This window comes from Pseudopodoces humilis, chromosome 22 (assembly GCF_049639895.1).
Source record: "Pseudopodoces humilis isolate 2021_Gansu_Grassland_sample_001 chromosome 22, ASM4963989v1, whole genome shotgun sequence".
Taxonomy (NCBI): domain Eukaryota; kingdom Metazoa; phylum Chordata; class Aves; order Passeriformes; family Paridae; genus Pseudopodoces; species Pseudopodoces humilis.
This window is the reverse complement of record NC_142221.1, coordinates 5,192,110-5,214,398: the sequence shown is the minus strand read 5'-3', so window position 1 is coordinate 5,214,398 and position 22,289 is coordinate 5,192,110. Positions and strand designations below refer to the sequence as shown.

At 48.5% G+C, this 22,289-nt stretch overlaps 1 protein-coding gene across 5 annotated transcripts; it reads right to left on the bottom strand.

The window, feature by feature from the left end:
- Window positions 1–348: 348 nt before the first annotated feature.
- On the bottom strand, window positions 349–20,593 carry PTGES (prostaglandin E synthase). Of its 5 annotated transcripts, none has more exons than XM_088065831.1 (4): window positions 20,575–20,593; window positions 6,594–6,794; window positions 5,133–5,215; window positions 349–3,206 (listed from the first exon to the last, which is right to left on the bottom strand). In XM_088065831.1, the coding sequence occupies exons 2-4, from the start codon at window positions 6,699–6,701 to the stop codon at window positions 2,957–2,959; spliced, it is 441 nt and encodes a 146-aa protein (XP_087921957.1). In that variant the 5' UTR covers window positions 6,702–6,794; window positions 20,575–20,593; the 3' UTR covers window positions 349–2,956. The 5 variants fall into 5 exon arrangements, with proteins under 5 accessions (XP_087921957.1, XP_014111817.1, XP_087921956.1 ...); XM_014256342.2 differs by lacking the exon at window positions 20,575–20,593 and adding an exon at window positions 20,107–20,545; XM_088065830.1 differs by lacking the exon at window positions 20,575–20,593 and adding an exon at window positions 9,172–9,217.
- Between the last annotated feature and the right edge of the window lie 1,696 nt (window positions 20,594–22,289).

The window sequence follows — 22,289 nt, the reverse complement described above, 5'->3', positions numbered from 1 at the left end:
CAGGAGACACTGGGCACATCCTTTGCCTACATTGATGCCAGAGCAGGAATTCAGGAGCTCTGGGCTTTAGATATTAATTGGGAAAAGCCCCCCCCCATATGCAGCAACCACTGTGAGTGTCCAGGGGAGAGCCACGGGCTCTGATCACCTCATCCCAGGAGAGCCGTAATGGGACTGGTCCTGCTTCCCCCAAACTTCCACAACACTTCAAAATAAGTGCAATGCTTGGGCCTCTCTCAAGTTTGCCTGTTAGGCTTTTTGTGTTTGTTTTTTTTTTGAGCCAGGACAGTTCACATTCCCAAGCTTTTCCCTGCAGCCAGTAAGTAGAGTTTATTTATTTTTATTTTTTTTTTTTAATAAAAAAGGAGAAAGCAGAGCTTTGCATGTAACCTCAGCTTCCTTGAGCAGGGCATGAGCCTCAGGCACTGGACAGGCAGCCGAGAAGAGGCTGAAGCAGATTTGAGGGCTGGCAGGGGGTTCTGTAGCTTCCCTTCTTCCTTCCCATGCCAAAATCTCCATCCCAGCCACATCTCCAACCACAGCAACATGTACTGGAGAGAGTACATTTTATAAAACCACTGCCTTTCTCATTTGAAAACAAACAGGGAAAGAAAACAAGCAAGTGGAACCATTTTACGAAACTAACTCAGACACTGACAGGGCAGCAACTCCCAACCACCAACAACTTAAGAAAATAGGGAAAACCAGAGAAATGAAGCATTTGTTTCCCAGCAACCTAGTGCAAAAAAAAGGGAGCTACTTATCTTGGAAAATACAAGCAGCTCCTTTACGAGTCCTAACAACACAAAGAAGATCAGCCACATCTTACCTGAGCTTCTCCAGCCCTCCAGGATTTTTGGGTGAACACCAAGCTTTGTAACAACTTGCTACTCAGGGGAGGAAAACTGAGCAGGACTGCTTGTAATTCCCAGCTCTGCTGAATTTAAAGGTCAGCACAAATAATGCACACCTAGAAAGGAGGTTCCTGTGCAGGGCAGGTGAGTGCAGAGGAAAAGGATGTCTCTTTGGAAGTCACAGGGCACTCCAGGCTCTACAGTGGGGTTTAACATTCTGCTGGGGCTGGACCCAGCTGCTGCCCAGCTGCATCTGCTACTCCCGAAGGAAGGATGTATCAGAGCACAATGATTTGTTTTTATTGGGAATATTTACTTCCTGCCACCAGGATGCGTGTGTAGCAGCAGAGAAACATAGAGGAGTTCAAGACCTTGTGCACCATGTGAGGCAGAAAAGACTTGTTAAGAGGGGTCTGTGCTACCCAGACATCTGTGTGAAGGAGAAGTGGCCAAGAGTGAACTGCTGAACCTGCAATCCTGCTCACCTTCCTTGCAGTGGGAGAGCAAAGAATTCCACTCCAAACTTCGCCACACAGCTCAGCCTCAGGCCACAACTGCAATGGGATCGAGAAACTTCTACCCAAGCTGAACAAAGGCTGAGCATCATTTCTGAGCAGGTGTTCACCCCAGTGCTCAGTGAGGTCTCAGCAAGAGCATCTCTGAGGAGAGTAGAGTCAAGGGAACAGCCTTAGTGCACAGGACAGGTGGAAGGGAAATTTATTTCCTACTCATTCTGGCTTGCCCCTGTGATGTCATTCAAATTCTGTGCCCTCAGAGGAGGGAGGATACACTGAAGAGCAGAGGTTTCTTCCTGCCTTCTTCTCCAGAGGGATGCTCAATTGTTGCTGCTGCCAGGAGCAGCCCCTGGCACCTGGGGACAGCTGCGTGGCAGAGGAGCTCATGGGCCTTTGTCACCATGCAATACCCTGGTCCCGGCCTCTCCTCTCCAACATGACACGTTTGGGTGGCACTGCAGAGCAGCAATACTCCCTTCAAAGCCCCTCTGCTCATTTCCAGAGCTTTCTGCAAACACCAGCTGGTCCAGGTTGTGAATGGTGTGGCAGCAGTGGACAGCAGGAAACAGCTGAAAGAAAACACCTCTACGGCGATCACAGCACATTTCCCAAATAGCAACAGCCATTCTGTGGCCAGAGAAAGGCTAAAAACAGAGGGGGAGAAACTCAGTCTGATGCTCTGGGGGCATTTTCAGGTATTAGTGGCACATGGACTAGACTGCCCTTTAGGAGAAAATTCTGTCTGCAAACCCTCTGTTTTGTGCCAGCATTTTAGACTTTCCAGATGCCCCAGAACTTTGTATCCTGCAAATGTGTTCAGGCTCTGTGTCCAGGGTAAAGGATTCCTGCTGGCTTTTCCAGGCATGTCGCTCTGCATTGTGCTGTGGTGGAAAAGGACAGCTGGTGCTGGCTGGGAGTTGCCAGCAGCTAGCAGGGTTGCAGTGAGGCTCCTGGCACGGAGCTGTGTCCTGTGGCAGGAGATGAGGTGGCACTGGGAACACTGAATGCTTTGCAACATCTGAGATTTTGACTTCCCTGTTATGCTGTCTGGAGGCACAGGCCTAAGTCCTAAAGGACTCACATTCCCACAGATGCACATGGTTGGGCAGGAGAAGGGTGGGTGCTTTGTAACCTCTGCTACCAACCACATCTGCTAAGAGACTTTGTGGAACCCTCATTATTTTCCCTGCCTGATTCATAGGATACTCATGACCAGGAGGAAAAGGCACATCTTCCCCATCACAGTTCCAAACACAGAAAACCTTTCCTTCAATGACCCCTTCCTTGAGGCGTAGTCCACGTGCTTCCCACCTCTCATCTTCAGCAGGTGGGAGAGAAACCTGCTCCACATCCCCTTCCTGCATGTCCCTCCTCTCTGGTGATTTCTCTGACAAAATTCCGATGACAGTGGAATTTCATCAAGGCCGCACTGAACATCCTCAGGGTCCAGGTGACCTCCCTGGTGACATCTCTCTCTCTCTCTCTCTCTCTCACACACACACACACACACACACCCCCTCACTCTCCCACTCACAGGGGGTCCAGCAGAGTCAGGATGAGGGGGTTTGGGTGGTTGGTCTCTGGTTGTTACCAGTATGGGGTGGTGGCCAGGAGGATCTGCAGGGCCATGGAGAAGCAGGGCAGCTGGGCCACACTGTAGGCCACAGAGCGTGTGGGTGCCCTCAGCTGCAGGAGGTAGGCAATGGTGTGGATGATCCGTCCCACACAGAAGATGAGGAAATGGATCCTGGCCACTGTGGGACTGGGATCCAGCAGGGAGTAGATGGCTCCAAGGAAGAGAAAGGGAAAAATGTTCTCCATGTCATTACGGTGGGCCCTGAAAAGCAAGATAAGGTTGTTCCTTCCCACTGGAACTCCCTATTTTCTCTCATTCCTTCTAGTCAGAGTAGCCATCCCTAGGTGCTGCTGGGTCTCTCCCCCATTGGATGGGGCAGACACAGCCCCCAAAAGTGTCAGCTCTCCCTTACACACAGAGGCAGGAGAATTTCACACCCTGTGTCTCTCCCTTGGGACACTGAGCTCCTGAAACTTTCTCTCCATGACTAAGATGACTTTACCACAGCAGATGACAGCTCAAGGGTTGAAGCTTTCAAATAAACAGAGCAAAACACAGACCCTGTGAAGCTGCAAAAAACTCAAAACTGGTGTGGTGCCAGCACGGCATGGCCCCAGATGTGGCCATGCCACACAACAAAAGGCAGCTCCAGACCACAGTTTCTCCAGTGGAGATACTCACAGGATGAGAGGGTTTGTGGTTTCACCTTTCTCCATAAATGCATCCAAAGGGCATTGGGGAGGAGTGGCCCAACAACCCTCACACTGTGCCAGCAGCACCTGGGTACTGGTGCCACAGTATGGCTGGAGGGGACACCGTGGCCATGTGGTGACACATCAGCACTGATAGGGCTAAACCCTGTGCTCCAGCTGAACCTGCCTGAGTGTCACAGCACCACTGCCACCACCCACAGCACCACCAAAGCAGGATCTGCTCATGCTGTGAGTGTTGTGTCCCTTCCCACCAAGACACCATCCTCTGAACAAACCCCAAGGACTTGGGGGTTCAGCAGGGCTGGAAGGACAAATGGAAGAAGAAGAAGGAAAAAGGAGAGCGCTGAAAGGCAGCCAGGGGCCTCTTTAAGAGGCAGGGGGTAAATGTGCTGCCCTGCTCTGTCCCTGCCCTGCACAGACCCCTGGCTCTGCTCCCCTCCAGATACAGTCTGAGATGAAAAGTTGACGTCGCCCTTGCTCTGGGGAAACACCTTGGATTGAATGTATCTTCTCCAGGGCTGCAAGCCCTGATCAGCAAGGATGGACTCTGAGAGCTTTAACTGCCCAAGTCAGATCCCAGGCTGCCCCAGGTTTTTGCTGCAGCTCCAGTTATTTATTTTTATGGAAGTTTGTTTATTCTGAATAATCAAAAGAAGATTATTATTATTATTTCTGCTATTATTTTCTTTTTGCTAGGAAGGAAACGGCTCATTTTCCATCCTCTTCCCCCTGGCAGCCCAGCAATTAGGTGGCACTGGAGGTTTTCTAAAGCAAATGCTTAGAAACATGAGCAATGAGGTCCCCACATGCAGCCCAGGGCTCACGGATAGCAGGGCATAGCTCCAATCCCTTTCCTGTACAACATCAGCAATTCAGCTGAGCACTTGGGGCACCTCCTTCAGACAAGGGGACAGCAAATCAAGCCCAGGGCTGAATAACCCCATGTTTTATCTCTGAGAAGCTGTGATTCTCACAGAAGAGGGGTAACATTCAGAGTTTGCCGAATCAGAGAGGCAAAAGTCATTGCACTCCTGTTTGGCCTCTTCCCAAATCCCCAAGAAGGGCAGCTGCCCACAGCACTAGGACCAGTCACTCTGCTGCCTGTCCAAGCTGTGCAGGGATCTGGGGTCCTGTCAGAGCAGGACACAAGGAGTCTATGACTGTGGATATGGCATGAGACATTGGGAGCCTGTGGGACTTTGAGCACCTAGAAAAGAGTTAGCCAGACTTGGATGTTGAATACAAACCCGGATCCTTCTCTTGCCCTTGCTCCAGTGCACACCATGCTCCTGTTAAAGATTAAACTGCCCTAGTGCGCAGGGTCCCACAGCAGAGCTCGAGGCAGCCTGACCATCTAGAATATTACTTGGTTAGCAAGCCCTTTAGCTTCCCAATTCTTCTTCGCCAGCAGCTGGTTCAGAGGGAACGGTGGCACCAGGAATGCTGGCACCAGGGGAATGCTGGCACTGCTCACCTGCGGCACCGCTCCACATCAGGGTCTTCGCGGCAGAACTGCAACCCCCCATTGCGCAGGGCATCCTCTGGGTTTGCAAATGCCTGTAGGAGAGAATCCCCACCTGCTTAGAGTCTTCAGGAACCTCACAGGTAGAAGCTTTGCCCCTAATCTTGAAGTCCTGTGGGGATTTTTACCTGCCCCAATTCGTTACCACTCGATAAAGATGAGGGTCACTGCACTTCCATGCACACCATCCTGGGGGTTAAACCCTGCACCTCCCCAGGAGTTTTCCTTGTCCTCCAAAAAACTCAATGCTGCCTGCTCAGCAGGTCCCAAATTGAGGGTTTCAAGGAAGCTCCCACCTCACCCCAATCCACTTCTTCCCATGAAACCCATTAAGAGGAGACTGTCAGCCAGCAAGATCGCTGTTGGCAGAGAGTTTGCAGACACAATGTGGCCTCCAAAAGATAACCAGGACTGACAGATGAGAGAATATTCCCTGGCTGACTGTTTGGCAGGGGCACCGTTTGGCTTTCCCATGGGGAAATGGGATCCTACACTAATAAAAATGAAAATTATTTGTGTGAGCTCCCCACCTATGCTCAGAAGCTGTTCCTCAGAGACCTGGTTACATCTGACAGCTTCATTTTGCAGACTGGAAAGGGCCCTGGTGCTTTCTCTAATTATATTACAAGCCAAAACTGTCCCAGAGCTGGAGAATCATCATTTAGAATCACAAGGGCAGAAGACAATTCATCAGTTACAATAATGCCACAGCACAGGGCATTTGTATTCTATCTGAGAGCAGAAATGTCTCCCTCCTGCTTCACTGTCGCAGTCAGAAACTCCTCAAGTACTTTAAAACAGATTTTACAGGAAGCTGGGTATTATCAGGAGTTGGGGTGGGGGTAATAAAAATCCAGTTGGTCCCAACTCCTGATGGCAGCTTGTCCTCCCTGTATTTTCCCCCCTTACCAAGAACTTTTTCCTCCAGCTATTGTTTTATTCCCTACAACTTCCTGCTCTCCTGGAGCATTCCCATAGCCAGTCAGTCTCCAAAAGCTCAAAAGCTTTCTGCTACATCACAAGAAAAAGACCATTGCAATGATTTCTTCTTAAACATTTTTTTTTCCTTTTCCTTTTTTTCCAGACCCTGCAAATTAACTGTAAACAGACTCTTTCTAGAAGTATCTCACCTGCTTGGTATTTTAGATCTGATTATTATTTAGATTAGGTTTCCAAAATTATAAACATCAAGCTACAGATGGTAGAAACAAACAAAAAGGGTCAAAGAGAAGTGAGATATTTATCTGCTGCAGCTATGAAACAAGTTTTGCTTTCAACTCTAGTCAAAGAAAACTCAGCTTGCTTCAGGAAAATTTTGTTGAACTTCAGAGGAATAAAAGAAGAAAGAAAAACCACAGAAACCCAAGCAAAGAGCCAGAAAGGGAGGATAAGGAAAACGAAACTGGATCTTACCTTCTTTCTGAGTCTCACTTGCCCCGTTATGATGGCAACGACATACATTTTTAAAATCAAAATTGTGCTGTAGAACGTGAAAGACAGGAACACTTTATTTTCCATCATTTTGGGAGAGCGTGCTGCTCGGTCGCTTCAGCACCCAAAGCCAGGGGAGATCTTGGGCTGCGAGAGAATCCCGCAGGAGAGAGGCAGGAACAGCTGCGTTTAAACACAACACAAATCCTCAAATGTTCCAGTGAAAGTCCCCAGCCCCTGTACCCGCCGCCAGGCTGCCGGAACACTAAGGAAACCCCAGCCAGCACATGGAACAGGCTTCCTCTGCTCCTCACACCCTGCCACCAGCAGCTCCCTGATGATGAGCTGCCCCGAGCCAGGAGACAGCGCCTGGCACACAACCTGACCTCCGACCCCTTGAAACGAGCCCACCGCGATTCCCCGTCCCTCCTCCGGGCGTGTGCCCCCAGGGACGGAGCCGCACAGAGCATCCCTCGCCCAGCCGGGCACCGCTCACCCGCAGACCGGAGCTCTTCAGCCGTCCAAGGAGGATTTAGAAGAAGGTAAGCGCCTGTCTCAGCTGTTTCCAGCCCTGTACTGGAGCCCACTGCTCCGTGGCCGCGCTTCCCGTCCCGCCCAGTGCTGGCTGAGAACTCACTCCCGTGGCAGAGAGAGCTAACCCTTCCTACAGATCCACCTGCCGAGGGATGGACAGCGGACAGAGCTGGCCCTTGGCCCACCAGCGCCCACCCCCCGGGAGCCTGGGCTGCCCCGCACCCCCGGCTGGGAGGGGAGCCCCGGGAATGACCAACCTGGAACCCAACCAGGCACGTCCTGGACCGCAAAGCCCCAAAACTGCACCAAGTGAAGAGCTGTCTGTCCACCCCAAAATCAGCTTGTCCTGGTTTTCTCTGAGAGAACGAACCAAGGCAGACAGATGGAATTTTGTTCTTGGTTTAGAAAGTGCCATGTGAATTTGGAGCTGGCTTTTCCTCAGCCGTCAAACGTTGTGGAATAAAGAGTGGGATCGGAGCCCCTGCAGGCAGCTGGGCTGCTATTTAATGCAAACTTAACTCCTTCTCCCCCACTGCCAGCATCACCAAACCTCAGGAGCCAGAGATGTGGGAGCTGACAGGAGCTCTCCAAATTTAGAGTGGAAGGGCTGGATTTGGTGTTCATTTCCTTAACACAGGAGAAAAAAAAAAAAAGAAGAAAAATAAAAAAAAGAAAGAAAAAAGTTTAAATATTGATTTCAGGAAAAGAGGAAATTCTTTGCCTCTGATTCTTCCTCATGGCCATTCTGCCCTGGTGCTGCAAACCCAAAGACACTCCACTGCGCTGTGCAATGCTCTGGCTCAGCCCCATGACATCCTGTGTGCAGGTGGAAGCAAAAAGCAGTGAAGAAAATGCAAAGCTGGACATGGAATGGGACTCACAGTGCAAGCATAGAAACCGGATGTAGCTCCTGTGGTTTGTGTTGCCATGGCATGGGGGTGAATGTGGAGTTGATGCCATGTGGTCTAGTTTTTCTACCTCATACCCAGAAAAGTTCTGGCAAACCAAAACCTCCTACCAAGAAATATTCTGTACAACACACCCACAAATAACGGAAGATTTGATCACAGTTGGCAGCACTTTGCACTATAGTGGTTAATAAGGTGTAAAAGCCCCCCAGTTCCATATCTAACTGGCAGACAAGAATTTTACTTGAAATTCCAGGAACAGATTGACAGATTTGTCCTCCTCTCCTGCCCCACAAGGGTCATCTTTTGGTAAGACTTGTGTCCTCAGATATGCTGAGCCTTAACCTGGGAAATTAAAACTGTGATTGCCATTGCATTGTTAGTGCTCTATAAAACCACTCTGCAGATCAGGCATTTATCATGGGCAATCCAAAAGAACCATATATGTTACATTCAATAAATTGTGCTATTCCTGAACCCAGCTGGATCTTTTGAATGTCTCCAGACCTATAGTTCACAGACTATTCATGCACCTGGCATGAGGCCTTATAGTTAAATTCTTTCAACAGTGCAGAGAGCCTTTGAAAACCCCAAGCACTTGGTTTTAAGGGGGAGGTACTTGCAGTTGGTCACCACCACCCTGGCGTCGGTGAGGCTGCAGAACAAGTCCTGGCACAGCCCAGTGTGGAGCTCTGGCCTGTGGCAGACTGCTTCCCTGGGGGTGGGAGTGGGGACACCCATGCAGCAGCCATGTGGATTCAGACTCTGTGGTAAGAGCTGGTGTGTTCACCAGCAAACTACATCCAAACCCACCCACGTATCCCTGGAGCTCGGCAGGGTATTATAAACACCATAATGCCGAGTATAAGTAGATAGTGGCAAAGCCACATCCCAAACACTGCTCCCTCCCATCCCTCTTCTCCACAGCTGATAGGGATCAACCCATAGCAGAGAAGACCTCAGTGCCCAAGGACTGGGGTTATGCAGGGCCAGACCAGCCCCACAGCATGGATGAGATGTTCTTCAGCAACCCCTTCTCCCAGGAGCCTGGGGGAGGGCAGGCAGCCAGACCCTTCACCAACACATCACACCCTCCATCCAGCAGCTCCAGTTTTTACCAGATAATGATCCAGTCCACGAGGTCTTCAGCAGTGGGACCTTTTTCCTTCATGCACCTTCTTCCCCTCCCAAGGCAGCCAACACCTTGCTGAGCAGCAGGAATATGCACCTGCAGACAAGCCGGGACTCCTCCTGCCAGCCATCCGGACTGCTCCTTGGCATCAGTTCAAATGCTGGCAAGGAGCCCTGGACAATTTGCACCAGCAACTGGCACAGATTTACATTGAATGGAGAGATCAAGAAGTACACCTTGTTTCGGGATAAGCCCTCAGGGCAAACTCAGGTGTGGATGTGTTAATTTTGAAAAAGTTTATTTTTCTGTGTGTTTATGCATTTCAAACCCCTTTCATTGTTACACAGAGTGGAGCCCCAGAGGGGAGGGTTAGGGATGGGGATGAGGAGCAGAAGATGACTGCAAAGGCAGGTGTAACACTCGTGGGATCCCAGCTCCTTTGCAGTTTACCAGGTTCAGGGGTCTCATGCTGGGTAGAACACATCCACACTTGCACCTTCCTGGGTTCTGAGACCCAAGGCAATGCAGCTACCGGAAGCGTGTTCAACCATCCCACTAATCCATGCGGAAGCAGGCTGTTAATATTAATGGTGTGATCCTCCTCCACAGATCACATCCTGCCAGGACAGAGCCCTTGCCTGAAGAAGGTCAAATCCTAGGGGCAGTATGTCTTTAAACTACAAGTCGTGCCTTAAAACCTGGAGCACGAGAGGCCTCAGCCCAGGACAAGATCTACCTAAACCAAACACCACTAGCCAAAAACATTGTTTTTGGTTTTTTTTTCTGAGAAATTATTAATAAAAACATGTGAGAGGCTTTGAAAGATTAGGTCATCAGGTTAGACTGACCCCTGTCAATCAGGAATACAGTACAGTACAGGAGCTGTAGGGGAAAAAATGGAGCATTTTACTGGAGGAGGAACTGAACTTCAGAAGGAGTGAAAAATTCATGGGAGGTGCTCAAGAAAAGTACTTAAAAATAAAATCTTGTAACAACAATTCTTCTTTGGCAATATTACAGAGTAAAAAATCACCCTAGATTCCCACACAGGTTATTTATTTGACCAACTGAATTACACTACTATGACTACATTTTTCCACTCTTGCTACTCTGGGGAATTTCCTGGTGGCAGCAAAAGGAGAGGGTTGGTTCAATGGTGCACTGGCACGTCCGCTGGGGTGGCACAGCCTGGGCTCCACCCTGACCCAAAGGGAAGCTGATACTTTGAGCAATTACAGCTCAGATTCCCCAAAATTTTCCCTAAGGAGCAATTACATCCCACAGGTGGGGCTAAGCAAAGAGCCTGAGGGGACTGCTCCAGGCTGGAGAAGATGGGCAGGTGGGTGGCACTGTTCCAGCATGCTTCCACATGCTGGTGGAGAAGGTGCAGAGCCCAGCTGGGATTTTGCTTGCCCTGGGCCCACAGCTCAGCCCAGGAGCTGAGCTACATTCCCAGCTTGTTCCAATGCTGCAATGGACACTGGTGCCTCCTTCCCTGTCATTTCTTCCTGCTGCTCCCAGCACAAAATCTTGGAGCCTGCACAGTCCAGTGATCACCTGCACCCATCCTGGGAAACCCAGCTGCCAAGGGAGGCTGTGCTGTGCTGGCTCATCAAACATGATGACTTTTCAAGTAAAGGCATGAGCATTTTAGCTGTTTATTAGCGAGAAGGGTGCTCCACCTGTGTTCCCTCCTCAGTCTGCACGAAAGCTACCACCACCATGACGCACTTTCCATGGATCTGTGAAATCCTCTTGCTTCACCTGCAGCTCCCTATCCCCAGACTCCTGGGCTCCTCGTGCTTGTTTCGGTGAGCAGGACACAGAAAATACTGCAAAGTCAGTAAGCAGTGGAACCACCAGCATCTCTGGCCTCCAGCATTAGCATCTGTTGTGGTTTGATGCTGGCCAAATGCCAGGCACCCAGAAAAGTAGCTCACTCACCCTCTCCTGCCACAGCTGGGCAAAGGAGAGAGAAAATTAACAAAGGCTTCTTGAGTTGAGATAAAGACTCTGAGAAAACACTCCAAGGGCAAAGTAGGCTTGGCTTAGAGGTATGAAGTGAATTTATTCCTAACAAAATCAGAGGAGAATAATGAGAAGTAAAATAGGTCCTTAAAAACACCTTTTCTTCCACCAACCCTTCCCACCGACAGTGCAGGGAAACAGGGCATGGGAGTTTTGGTCAGTTTGTCACTCAAAATTTTCTTCTGCTGCTCAGGGAGAGAAGTTGTTCCTCTGTGAGACCATGGAGTCCCTCCCAGGGGAGGCAGTTCTCCTTGAACTTCTCCCACATGGGCCCACTCTCGTGAGCAGCAGTCCTCCCCAAACTGCTGCAGTGTGAGTCACTCTTCCATGGGCTGCAGCCCTCCAAAGACCCCCTCTCTCCACCAGGTCTCCCAAGAGCTCACAGCCTCCTCCAGGCATCCACCTGCTCTGGCGTGAGCATCTCTCACATGGGCTGTGGGCGGATCTTTACACCCCTGTGGATCCCCACAGGCTGCAGGGGCACAGCTGCTTCACCATGGTCATCATCCTTGGCCTGCAGAGGAATCTTGGCTCCAGCACCTGGAGCACCTCCTCCCCCTCCTTCTCCACTGACCTTGGTCTATGTTGTTTCCTTCACGTTTGCACCTCCTTCTCTGGCTAGGAAAAAGCTGTGTCCCTCACTTTGCTCTGATCTTCTTAAATATGTTATCACAGAGATGTTACCAACAGCTCTATTGGCCCAGCCTTGGCTAGCAGCATGTTCATCTTCAGAGCCATTAGGGAGTGGGTCAGAGCCATAAGGGGAAGCTTCTAGCACCTTCTCACAGAAGCCATCTCTGTGACCCCCCTGCTACCAAAAACCAGGCAGAGGAAAACCAACACAGCATTTCAGGAAACAACTGAGATGCTTCAGCCTTTAGCAAACTCAGGCAGATTTTGTCTGGTTTGCATTTTAAAGTGACAGTACTGGCTGCAGCTATCTGAGAGGCCTCAGGCATGAGGAATGTAAGATCAGACTCTCCCAAATTGTCCTTCACACTCAGAACAGCAGATGCCTGCAGCAGGAGAAAGCCATCAGGAGAGGCCCAGGGAAGGGGCTCTGAGTGGTGGCTCTGAGTCTCAGGCAGAGCAGAGGAAGCTGCTGTTCCTCAGCCAGTCCCAGGATCAGGCCCAGGGCCAAGTGAGAGGCAGTGACACGTCCTCCTGCCTTTTTCCTCCAGCTCCATCCTTTCCTGCCTGCTCCTGGGCTGCTGCCTGGCTCCTGGGTGCTCTCCCGCCCCAAACTGTCATACCCCCCAGCTACAGAGGAGTCACTGTGTCCTCTGCTGCTGTGACACTGTGGAGATGCTAGAAGAGAGGCCATCAGGCTGTAGGTGTGTGGGAAGTAGATTATTTTCTCTTATTCTGAGCCTCACATGGATTCATGCCTGGGCTTTCTCTTAGAGGAAAGAATTCCTTGGCTATGCTCTGTGCCTTCAGGGATGAAACCCTGCTGGGAGAGGGACTGAGGGAAGTTATTTCTCCTCTCTCCTGCCCTTTGTCCCAGCTGGTTTAAGTGCTGACTTTAGGCAGAGCTGCACCTGCCACTGCTGACACCAGGGAAAGGTGAGAGATGGGGGTCAGGGCTTGGGGTGTGGTGAAGCCATGTCCCTCTTCCACTCAGCCACACCTCAGCATCTCGTGATGTGTTTTGCTTCCCAAGAACCAGATCCCATCAGCTGTAAACAACACTTGTGTTACTGCCCAGAAAGAGGGAGTTTCCCTGCCAGACTGGGAGAATAGAAAAACAATTTTCTGCCAAAAATTTCAGAATTTGGGATCATATCCTAGACTTCAAGCATTTGCAAAACTACAATGTAGATGCAGATTCCCTGGTGGGGTGCTCTTAAACAAGAGCAAAGGTAAAGGATGCTGCACAGTCCATCCACCACATGTGTTATGGAGAGATGGGAATTAGAGCATGGGAATCACAGCATTAAGAGTCCTGCCACACTAACAGGGCTGGGAGAGGAAGCAGCTGTGGTCCCTGACTCCAGCCTTATGGAGATCTGACATTCAACAGCAATGAGCAGCTTCAAGGTGAACAGTAGAAAACAAACCTTATTTCCTGAGCTGTTAACCCTGCCTTGCAACTCAGGAAGAACAGGTTGCAGAGCCTGTCAGTTTTAAAGTCTTTTAAGCCCTCTTTTCACCAGAAAGGCATTTTCAGGTTCTCATAGGACAAGAGGGAATGGAAAGGTCAGCACATTATTGCCTGACTCTGACCCAAACTGCGAGTGGCTACACCATCCTGGTAAAACCAACTTCAAGCAGAGCCTTCAGTCGCGGCTTTGGGACAGAGCTTCACCCACCACAAAGCTTTCCAAAATACAGAGCTTATTTTTAAACCCCCGAGTTCTCTGGTCCCCTCCATCACCCCAAAATTAAACAGCAGCATATCCTCCCACCCTCCTGTATAGGTCATGTTGCCTAGATCTCTAGCACACATGCTGGTCTCGTAAGTGCTATCACTTTGCAATGTCTTGGAGTGCAACTGAGCTTCCTAGAGCAGATCAGGGCCTCCTTCCCACAAGACCTGACTCAGGCAGAAGTCAGAGCTGCTCGGTAATTTGAGGTTTTGTGAGTCAAGTAATTGTGTCATTGGTCTTGACACATCCTAAAACTTTCCCTTTTTCCTGCACTGAGTCATGAACAACGTATCTTTTAGATTTGCTTTTAGGCCAAAAGGTGGTCTGGGTCTCAATTCTGATGTTCTTAATAAACACCCCTCACTAGCAATGCTAAAAACACCCTCTCCACAAGCAGTCTGGAAAGAAAGGAGCAATTTAGCTGTGTTATTTACAGCCCCTTGCCTGGAAGCTTTTTATTGTGCTGTTGTCTCAGCTAGCCTCTTGCTCACAGCAGTGGGAGCACTGACACAACACGACTCAGGCTGCATCACCCTGACTTTATCCAGAGCAGAATTTGGGTTGAATGATGCAAAGAAGTAGGAAAACCTCTCCACTCTGAAGGCAGTGATGCTTGGGCTAACCATCCTAAGTTTTCTTTGCCTGAATGATCCATTGGCAGGACTCTGGGAACCTGCCCAGGTCCCATGCGTTGATTACTCTCCTGATTTACATCCACATGTCCACGATGTTCCCAGAAATCTGCTCCACCCTGTGTTTACGCAACCCTGAAGCCCTCCATGGCGGAATATGTGCTTTTTGCAATTTTTTACAAAGCAGCAGAATGCATCTCTCTAGCACAGCACATTTTTGTTAATAGTGCCACTGACTCAGGCAAGAATGAACAAGAAGTTCCCCCATTAGCAGGACAGAAGTTGGATCCCAGCTGTAGAAAGGCTGTAGGGACAGGAGTCCATGGGATGCTACATGAGTGGGGCTAGAGCTGTCCCACAAAGAGAGGTGGACATCAGGAAGGGGCAAGGAGCTGTGCTGCACCATTATTGCAGCAGGGGAAGTTGGTGTAATGTTCAGTGGTGGAAGGAGCTGCTGCTCTTCACCATGAGTGAGGCCCTTGCAGGGTTGTATCAGCCGTGGGACATGCTGTGGATTCAAGGGAGGACGTGCCCCTGTGGGAGAGAGCAATGGATTGAGGCTCTCTGGTCCCCTTCACCCTGATTCATCCAATCTTCAGAAGTCAGAGATTACCTTAAGCTCTGAATCATAAGGTTTAACTCTCTTTCTTGTAAATTTGTTGTCATACATGAAGGTAATGTTTGATAATTACATGTGTCAAGTCACCGTCCTAACGGTTAAAATTAAATTACTTCTCAAGACAATTAAGTCCCACAATGAAACACAATTTAACCAATAAGTTCTACAATGAAACACAATTTAAATTAAGATGATGATGATAAAAATAATAATAGTATTTTTATGGGATCTCCTTCCCCTCTTGTTCATGTCACAGACAGACACACAGGGGAATTAAGAAGAACAGCAGTTCCTGCTCAGCTTTGCCTAGCATTCTCCTCCTTTGAAACATGTCTGTGAAAGCACCTCTTACTCAGCTTTACTACAGTTCCATTCGCTTTCATCTCTCTTCAAAGGAGATTTCTCCATGCTTTTGATTATCCTAGTCATACTTTCATATTTCCCTCTATGCTGAGGCAAGCAGATGATGGGCACATGACTGCCAACTCTTTCACCCCTTCCACTTCAAAGGTCCTTCCACCTCCTAAAAGCTCATTTTTCTTTCAAATGCCACAAGTCCTCACTAAGGGGTCTAGGATGACTCCACACTAAGTTATTTAGTACTCTAGAGGGGCTGCTCCCAAACTGTAGGAATTCCAGCAATGTTATATAGAAGACAGCCCTGGGACACTTCACAGCTATCAAGCATTAGATCTAGCTGCTCATCCCTGTTCCTTGGGGCCTCTCTGTATGCTCCAGCCAATCTCCTCTTTTTCTGTGCTGTTATGTGGACCTGACATTGTTCTGTGCAGAGAACATCCATTCTCCTCTTTTCAACTCATTCCAGCTCCCTGTTGGCCACAAGGTTCCCAGCCCTCAACCACACATTTTAACAATAGCTGGAAACTGGACTTCTGCAGGGAGCCTTTTGTTTTAGCAGAGCACATTTTTCTTCCTGCGAGATAAAATATCTCCTAGAAAAAGAACCTAACAGTTTTAGATCTTCCAGATCCTTGATCCTTTGTTTACCATTGAGGAATATGTATAGAGATGATACTTTACAGGTCATTCAGAGTAAGATTTGAGGCATAAATTAACAAGTCCTCAGGCTTCCTTGCAATAACATTCTGATGTTCAAACCATAGAGAAGGACAGACCTGGTGGAATTTCCAGGAAGCCTCACTGGTCTGCATAGAAATCACCAAATTTCTTCTTGCTCAGGAGAAAGACAACAGCATGGTGCCAGAGCTAGTGCCTGCAGTTCTCTGGTTACTGATCCTCTCTGAGGATCCAGCCTGTGCTGCCCTTTGGCCATGGCCAGCACACTGCCTGCAGCTCTTCCTTGGCCCTGAAACCAGCTGGGATGCACCAGCCTTGCTCCATAACCCCCCCAGCACTTCAAGGGATTCTGACCCAGCCTCTCTGAACAAATGGGGAAGCTATTACAGCAACAAACAGTCACTTTCTCCTGATTAACATATTTAGTCCTCAGTGTCAAGTACTACAGCTGATTAAAACCAGGCAGAGGTCTTTACTTGGACTGAAGACAGAGTAGGGAAAGCACAGGCACCAGTCAGAATAGTTGCCTTGCAAGACTAATTTTAGTGACCTGTGTTTATGGCTTTTCCACAGAAGATGGGTGTAAGAGCAGGGTGTTAGCTTTGCTAAACCCCAAGCCAAACCCCAGCCTCTTATTCTGGTGCAACCAGGAATCGGGTCCAACCCAAAACCTTTTAAAACCTCTTTCACCTAAGGGTCCAAAACCATTGGATGGTGCTGCCTGCTTAGTAACACCACCACCTTTGTGCTTTGGACGAGATACAAGCCACTCACCACATCAGAGCCCACGACTGGAGTGAGGGCACAGCATTACTCATGCCCTACTCTTCCTATAGGATCCTCCCACACCATGTGAACACAGTGTTTTCTTATTTAATCCAGCTGAAGTTTCATCTCTTTCACACAAGTTTTTATGCCTAAATTATTATTTACAATGGAATTCTAGTTAAGAATATGGGCTAAAGTTTCCCTATTATTTCTTGTTCTTTCAGTGAGAACTATTGCTACACAGGCAAACAGGCTCACACGAGACCTACTCTGCTCCAAGCCAGCCTGGAGAACAAAACCAGAAATTCCTGGAGACAAGCCAAACAGGAACACTCTCCAATTTCAAATTCTGGGCTCAATTTTAAAAACAGGGGTAAAAACCAAAGGCAGGATCAAGACAGGTGAAGCTTAACTCTCAGTGTCCCATCTTACCAGTGAGATGACCTCAGCTCCCATCACACCAGTGTGCACCTACAGCACCAATGAACACCTACAAGGTTTAATTCTCCTTGTGGATGTGCCGTCATAATTGATGGGAATGTTTGATATCTACATGCCAAGTTCACTGTCCACACCATTCAAACTAAACTACATCCCTGGACAATAAGTTCCAAAATGAAACAAAATCTGGATTGAGATAATGATGATGGTGATGATAACAATGATGATTATGATCATTACCATCATCTTTTTATGGGATCTCCTCCCCCTCTTGTTCATGTCTTGGAGAGACAAGCAGAGGATGAGGAACAGATCATATGACTATGCCAGTGTTGCTGGAGCTGGGTGAGAGCACCTTGACTTGACCCCAAATGCAGTTCCCAGATCTAATCACTAAACCACAGAGGATGTAGAAGCCAGGAATGTTTAGTTTACAAGTCAAAACAGAGCCTAACTGCCAGCATCGATAGCACATCCACTGTGTCTATCGCTACCATTTCATACATTATTCATCTCGATCTTGCACACAAGCCTTGAAATCAGAGCCTGGAGGTCGGAGTAGAGCCAGTTTGGTAGAAGGGGTGAAAAGGCACCGTCCACACCCTGCTTTGCTTTCCTGAGTTCCTGCCCTGAGGGTGCCTCTCTCAGCTGCCAGCCCAGGTGAATTTGCATGGTCCAGTGGAGGCTGCTGCTTATCTGCACCTGGCTTTGGGTGGTGCCATTATCATGGAATCATAGAACCATTCCGGTTGGAAAAACCTCTAGGATCATCAAATCCAGCCCTTAACTGCCCGTGTTCACCAACAAACCACTTCCCCACGTGCTACATCCACATGACTTTCGAACAATTCCAGAGAGGGTGAACCAGACCCTGAGCTGCTGTGTCCTCTTGGTTTGCAACAGCAGACACCCAAAGCAGGCCATAAAATACCCATCTGAGCCCCAGTGTCTCACAGTTCTGGTAGTTAATAGAACTTAACTGGTAGTTAATCTCTTAACTGCAATTTTCTCCAAACTGTTCCTTAATTTCTTTATTCCTGGTACCAAAATATGAGACTGGAGCCTGTCCAGGATGTAAAAGTCTGTTTGAGAAATGGGCACCTGTTAAGATCACCCAGATTTAAAAACTCTTCTCTTCAAAGTATGTAGCAGTCCTGGCAACTCCTGTTCATTCAAACATAAAACTCTGATTCTATCCAAAGTCAAAGGGCTGCCTCCCTCCATCCCTTCTGCGTCTGAAACACACAGTGGCCTGTGAGGCAACAGAGCTATTTTGGCTGCCAGGCACTTAAATAATTCCTTGTGCTTGTTCTGAGAAAGACCATCTATATCCATTGCTTGATGGAGTTGATATGTGTGAAAGATCAAGCAGGTTCAGCACCAGGACTCACTCCATAAAGAGCAGAGAACTGTCCTGCCAGCACTGTCACCTTGTGCTTATCTATAAAACATTCAATTTCCAGCAAGTTCCCACTGTAGGCAAGAAACATGAGATGTCAGCTTCCCTCACCCATGTCGAGATTGGCTTAAACACGTTCCCTCCCCTGCCTCTCACTCCCATCCCTACCAGGTAACACAACCTGTGTAGCTCCACCTGCTGCAAACCACTCGGGATCAGATTAAAAATCCCATTTTTCTCCCTCTGCAGAGCTGTCAGTGTTCACCATGGCCAAAGCAGCACTGACAACCCCTGCCCAGTCCCAGGTGCTCTGGGGAGGAGCTGTGCTGGTGCAGACCAGGGACAGCTCTGGCCTGAAGTACCTCAGCATCCAAGCTCTGGTGGGTCCTCAAGGCTGTCTGTTCACCCTGCTGGGATAGCACGGTGAGACTCTGCTCTCTGACTGCAGCCTAGGCTCAGGGAAAAGGCCTTTGACACTGGGCATCTGGACAGGAAACACTTTTTCATTGTTGTAGGGAAGAACCTCTCAGTGGAATTTTTCAGAGGCAGCAACCAGAACAAAATCCAACCCTCTTGGTACCTCAGAATTTCACAAGGGTTCAGAAGTGATCAAAAGAATTACTTCCCAAGGGCAGATTTACTGGACAAGTATATAATGTTGTATTTCACTCAGATCCCAAGCTCATCCATATCTTTCCCTGTTGGACTGTCCCTCTTCACACAGCACAGCACCACACACTGACCCAAGGGACTCTGTGATTTTGTACTCCAGATAAGGATTTTGAAGCCTGTCCAAGGTGAATCATGGCTCAAGCTCTTGAGTAAATATTTCAGTGACAAAACAGAATTATTAAACCCTTTGCTATGAACTACCGTGTTAAAAGAAACAACAACAACAACTTTCATCATCCTCAAACCTCAATTTTCCTACTTGCAAGAGACTGATGACAGGCTCTTGACTCTCTGGGTGTTTCTAGGATTAGACAATGTCTGCTCAACATTAATGTAGATTTTGGTATTTTGTGTTACTGCTCCTGTCACATTACAGAAAGGTCAAGGAACACATTCCATGACTCAGAGCCTTTCCACAGCATTAGTGTAGTCCTCAGAGCTTAGCCAGGCTCTGTATTTGGATAAAGCCCACCACAATCCCACTCTTTGAAGATCCCAATGTACGTCAGAGTGGCAGCCCTTTCCTGTCACTGCCTCATCGCTGCGCTTAGAATAAGCAGCACTTGGAAGATGATGCTGAAATTAAAGCAGGGAAAGAAAACAAAGCAAAACCACACATATTTTGGGGGGGGGAGGGGTGGAATAGAAAAACGGTAAAAATAAAGGAAAATCCTCTCAGAAATACTTAGGCCATTAGAAAGCATCTTAGCCAGAGTCAGAAGGCAGGGAGAGATCATGTAGAAATGAACGTAGGGAAAAATGAGCCTCTCAGCTCTTTTCCAGTTAGAAACCTTCACCAAGAACCTCTTGCCAGCCCAGCACCTCATGCAAAACAGAACATTTCCAAACCTCTTTCTTAAACCACTTGGAAATATTGAAGGCCTTACACATCCTCCAACAAAAATACCATTTTTTTCTGGGAAAAGTATTGATTCATTGATCCTGCAATTCTTACCTGGAAGACTCTTGCACTCCATGAACTGAAGATGGGGCTGCAGCCCTGATTGCTAGCACCCTGCCCCCTGGCTGGAGACGTTTTCCTTGGCTCACCAGCCAGCTGGGAGGTCTGCTGCCTTGCGATGCTGCCTTGAGAACTCTGCTAACCAGCCAGATCCCAGATTCTCTGAGCTCTCTGCCACAGAGCTCAAAACGAGCCAGCCCAAAGTCCTGAAAATGCTGACTTTTAAACCAATCAAACTGCAGGTGGCAGGAAATTCCAGCACACCGGAAGCAGGGTCAGGCCAGGCAAAAATCTCATCTGAGACTTTTCTCTTGCCTCACCCTTGGCTTTGAGTACTCCATCTCTGCATCCCATATCTCTCGCTTACAACAGAGATGTCCCATCTCCATTGCCTCCTCTACCACAACAGCTTTAGCACCCCAAAGTACCCACTGCAAACACCCTATATCCTCCAGCTCGTACCATGGATCCCCAAATTCCTACCGTTCTTCTTCCTGTACTCTGCAATGTCCTTTCCTTTCTCACACCCTCTCCTATTCACCACACCCCTTTCACTGCTGATCAACACCCCAAATCACAGACACGCCAAGCCTATTGCACACTGAACACCTACACAAAGTTCTTCTCTGCTGCAGATTTTCAGTACTTTCAGCTTGTGGCAGCTGGTTCAAGATGACCCACTGCTGGCTAACCCCCCCTGCCCCTTCCCATGCTGGTCAGAAGGGCAACATCAAGGCATGACAGGATGCCAGTTCTGTGCCTAGGGCACGGGAGGGTGGTTGAGATGAAAGAACAACATGTTCAACACAACAGCCACAAAACATTATTGCACTGTGGACTGTGTGTTGCAGGGTCTGTGCTCCACTTGGAGCTTCCAGACTGCTGTTCAAGGAAATTGCCATCAATGTCAGCCTCACCACCACTATTAGACATCTCATCCATGTCCAGGCCCAGCTTGAACCCATTTAACTTGTAACAGATAATGAGATAACAGCATGACATGCAGCAGCTGAAGATTATTTAAACACCCATCTGGTACCTGTTATGCAGCATATATCCTATTGTTGTATAGGAAATATATGCCACCTCCCTCCCACATGGAAGGGAGAAGATCTATAGATGTATCTCATGCTACCCCTTCTTTTTGCACAGATGAGGTAATTCTCCTTCTCAGTGCTATTTCTAGCATATCACTTCGCATTTCCCATCTGTGTTTTAGGAGATGCAGTCCCTTCCAAGCTATTGAGACCTTGTGAAAACATACAAGAGCACAATGAAAAATTTGCTCAGGACATCTCACCCCCTTCACACACCAGTCAGAAAAGACTCTGCCATTAAACTGATTCACCCTTTGCAAGACACAGCATGGCATTACCCTTTATCCCAGACAGATTCAGGGGTGACAGTTCACATCTGTGTTTGTTGGACCACACTGATTCTACAGGGGAACAATGAAATACCTGCTGATGCCTGAGAGGTGAGCAAGGCAACCTGCTCACACTTTAATTCAGATGGACAGATGAGAATCTGCAGATCCCAGCTGAATAGCCTGATTTCTTTATCCAAACTCTCCACCTTCCTTTGTAGGATGACTTTGGCTGTTTTGCTGAAATGGCCCTCAGCTCTATCTCTCTGTGATCCCTCAGCAGCTGCGGGCCGGGTTATTGTGCATCCCAAGAAATCATGTCTCACAACGCAAGCTGCCAGCTCTGCAGATGGGACTCCACACTTCTCTGTTTTTCTCAAACATGACTCAGTTCCCTGCAAAAGCTGTTCTCCCATGTAAATCCTGGACCAAATCCTGTGTCTGACGCCCCATCTAGTGTTCATCACGTACAGATGCAGAGGGCATCTGTGAAGAGGAAAGAGGTGACTGGAGCATTTGACCCAGCATTTTCAGCGGTATTAAATCACCTTTATAAAACTTATTTATCTCCAAGAGAGCTCGGAGAGAGCCCAGGCGACATGGAATCCTACATATCCCACTGCCAGGTCCTTCCTCTGGACTCTCTGCAATCTCTGGATGTCCAAGTGGAGATAGCTGGAAAGCCCTGGAAACCCAGCTCCTTCGGTGCTTGGCAGACACCTGGGCAAACCCAGGAATGAAACCCATTTCAGCCTTGGAATGAGGAGCCAAGAGTCTAAGCGGTGCCCACCTCAAGGCTCGATGGCAGCTG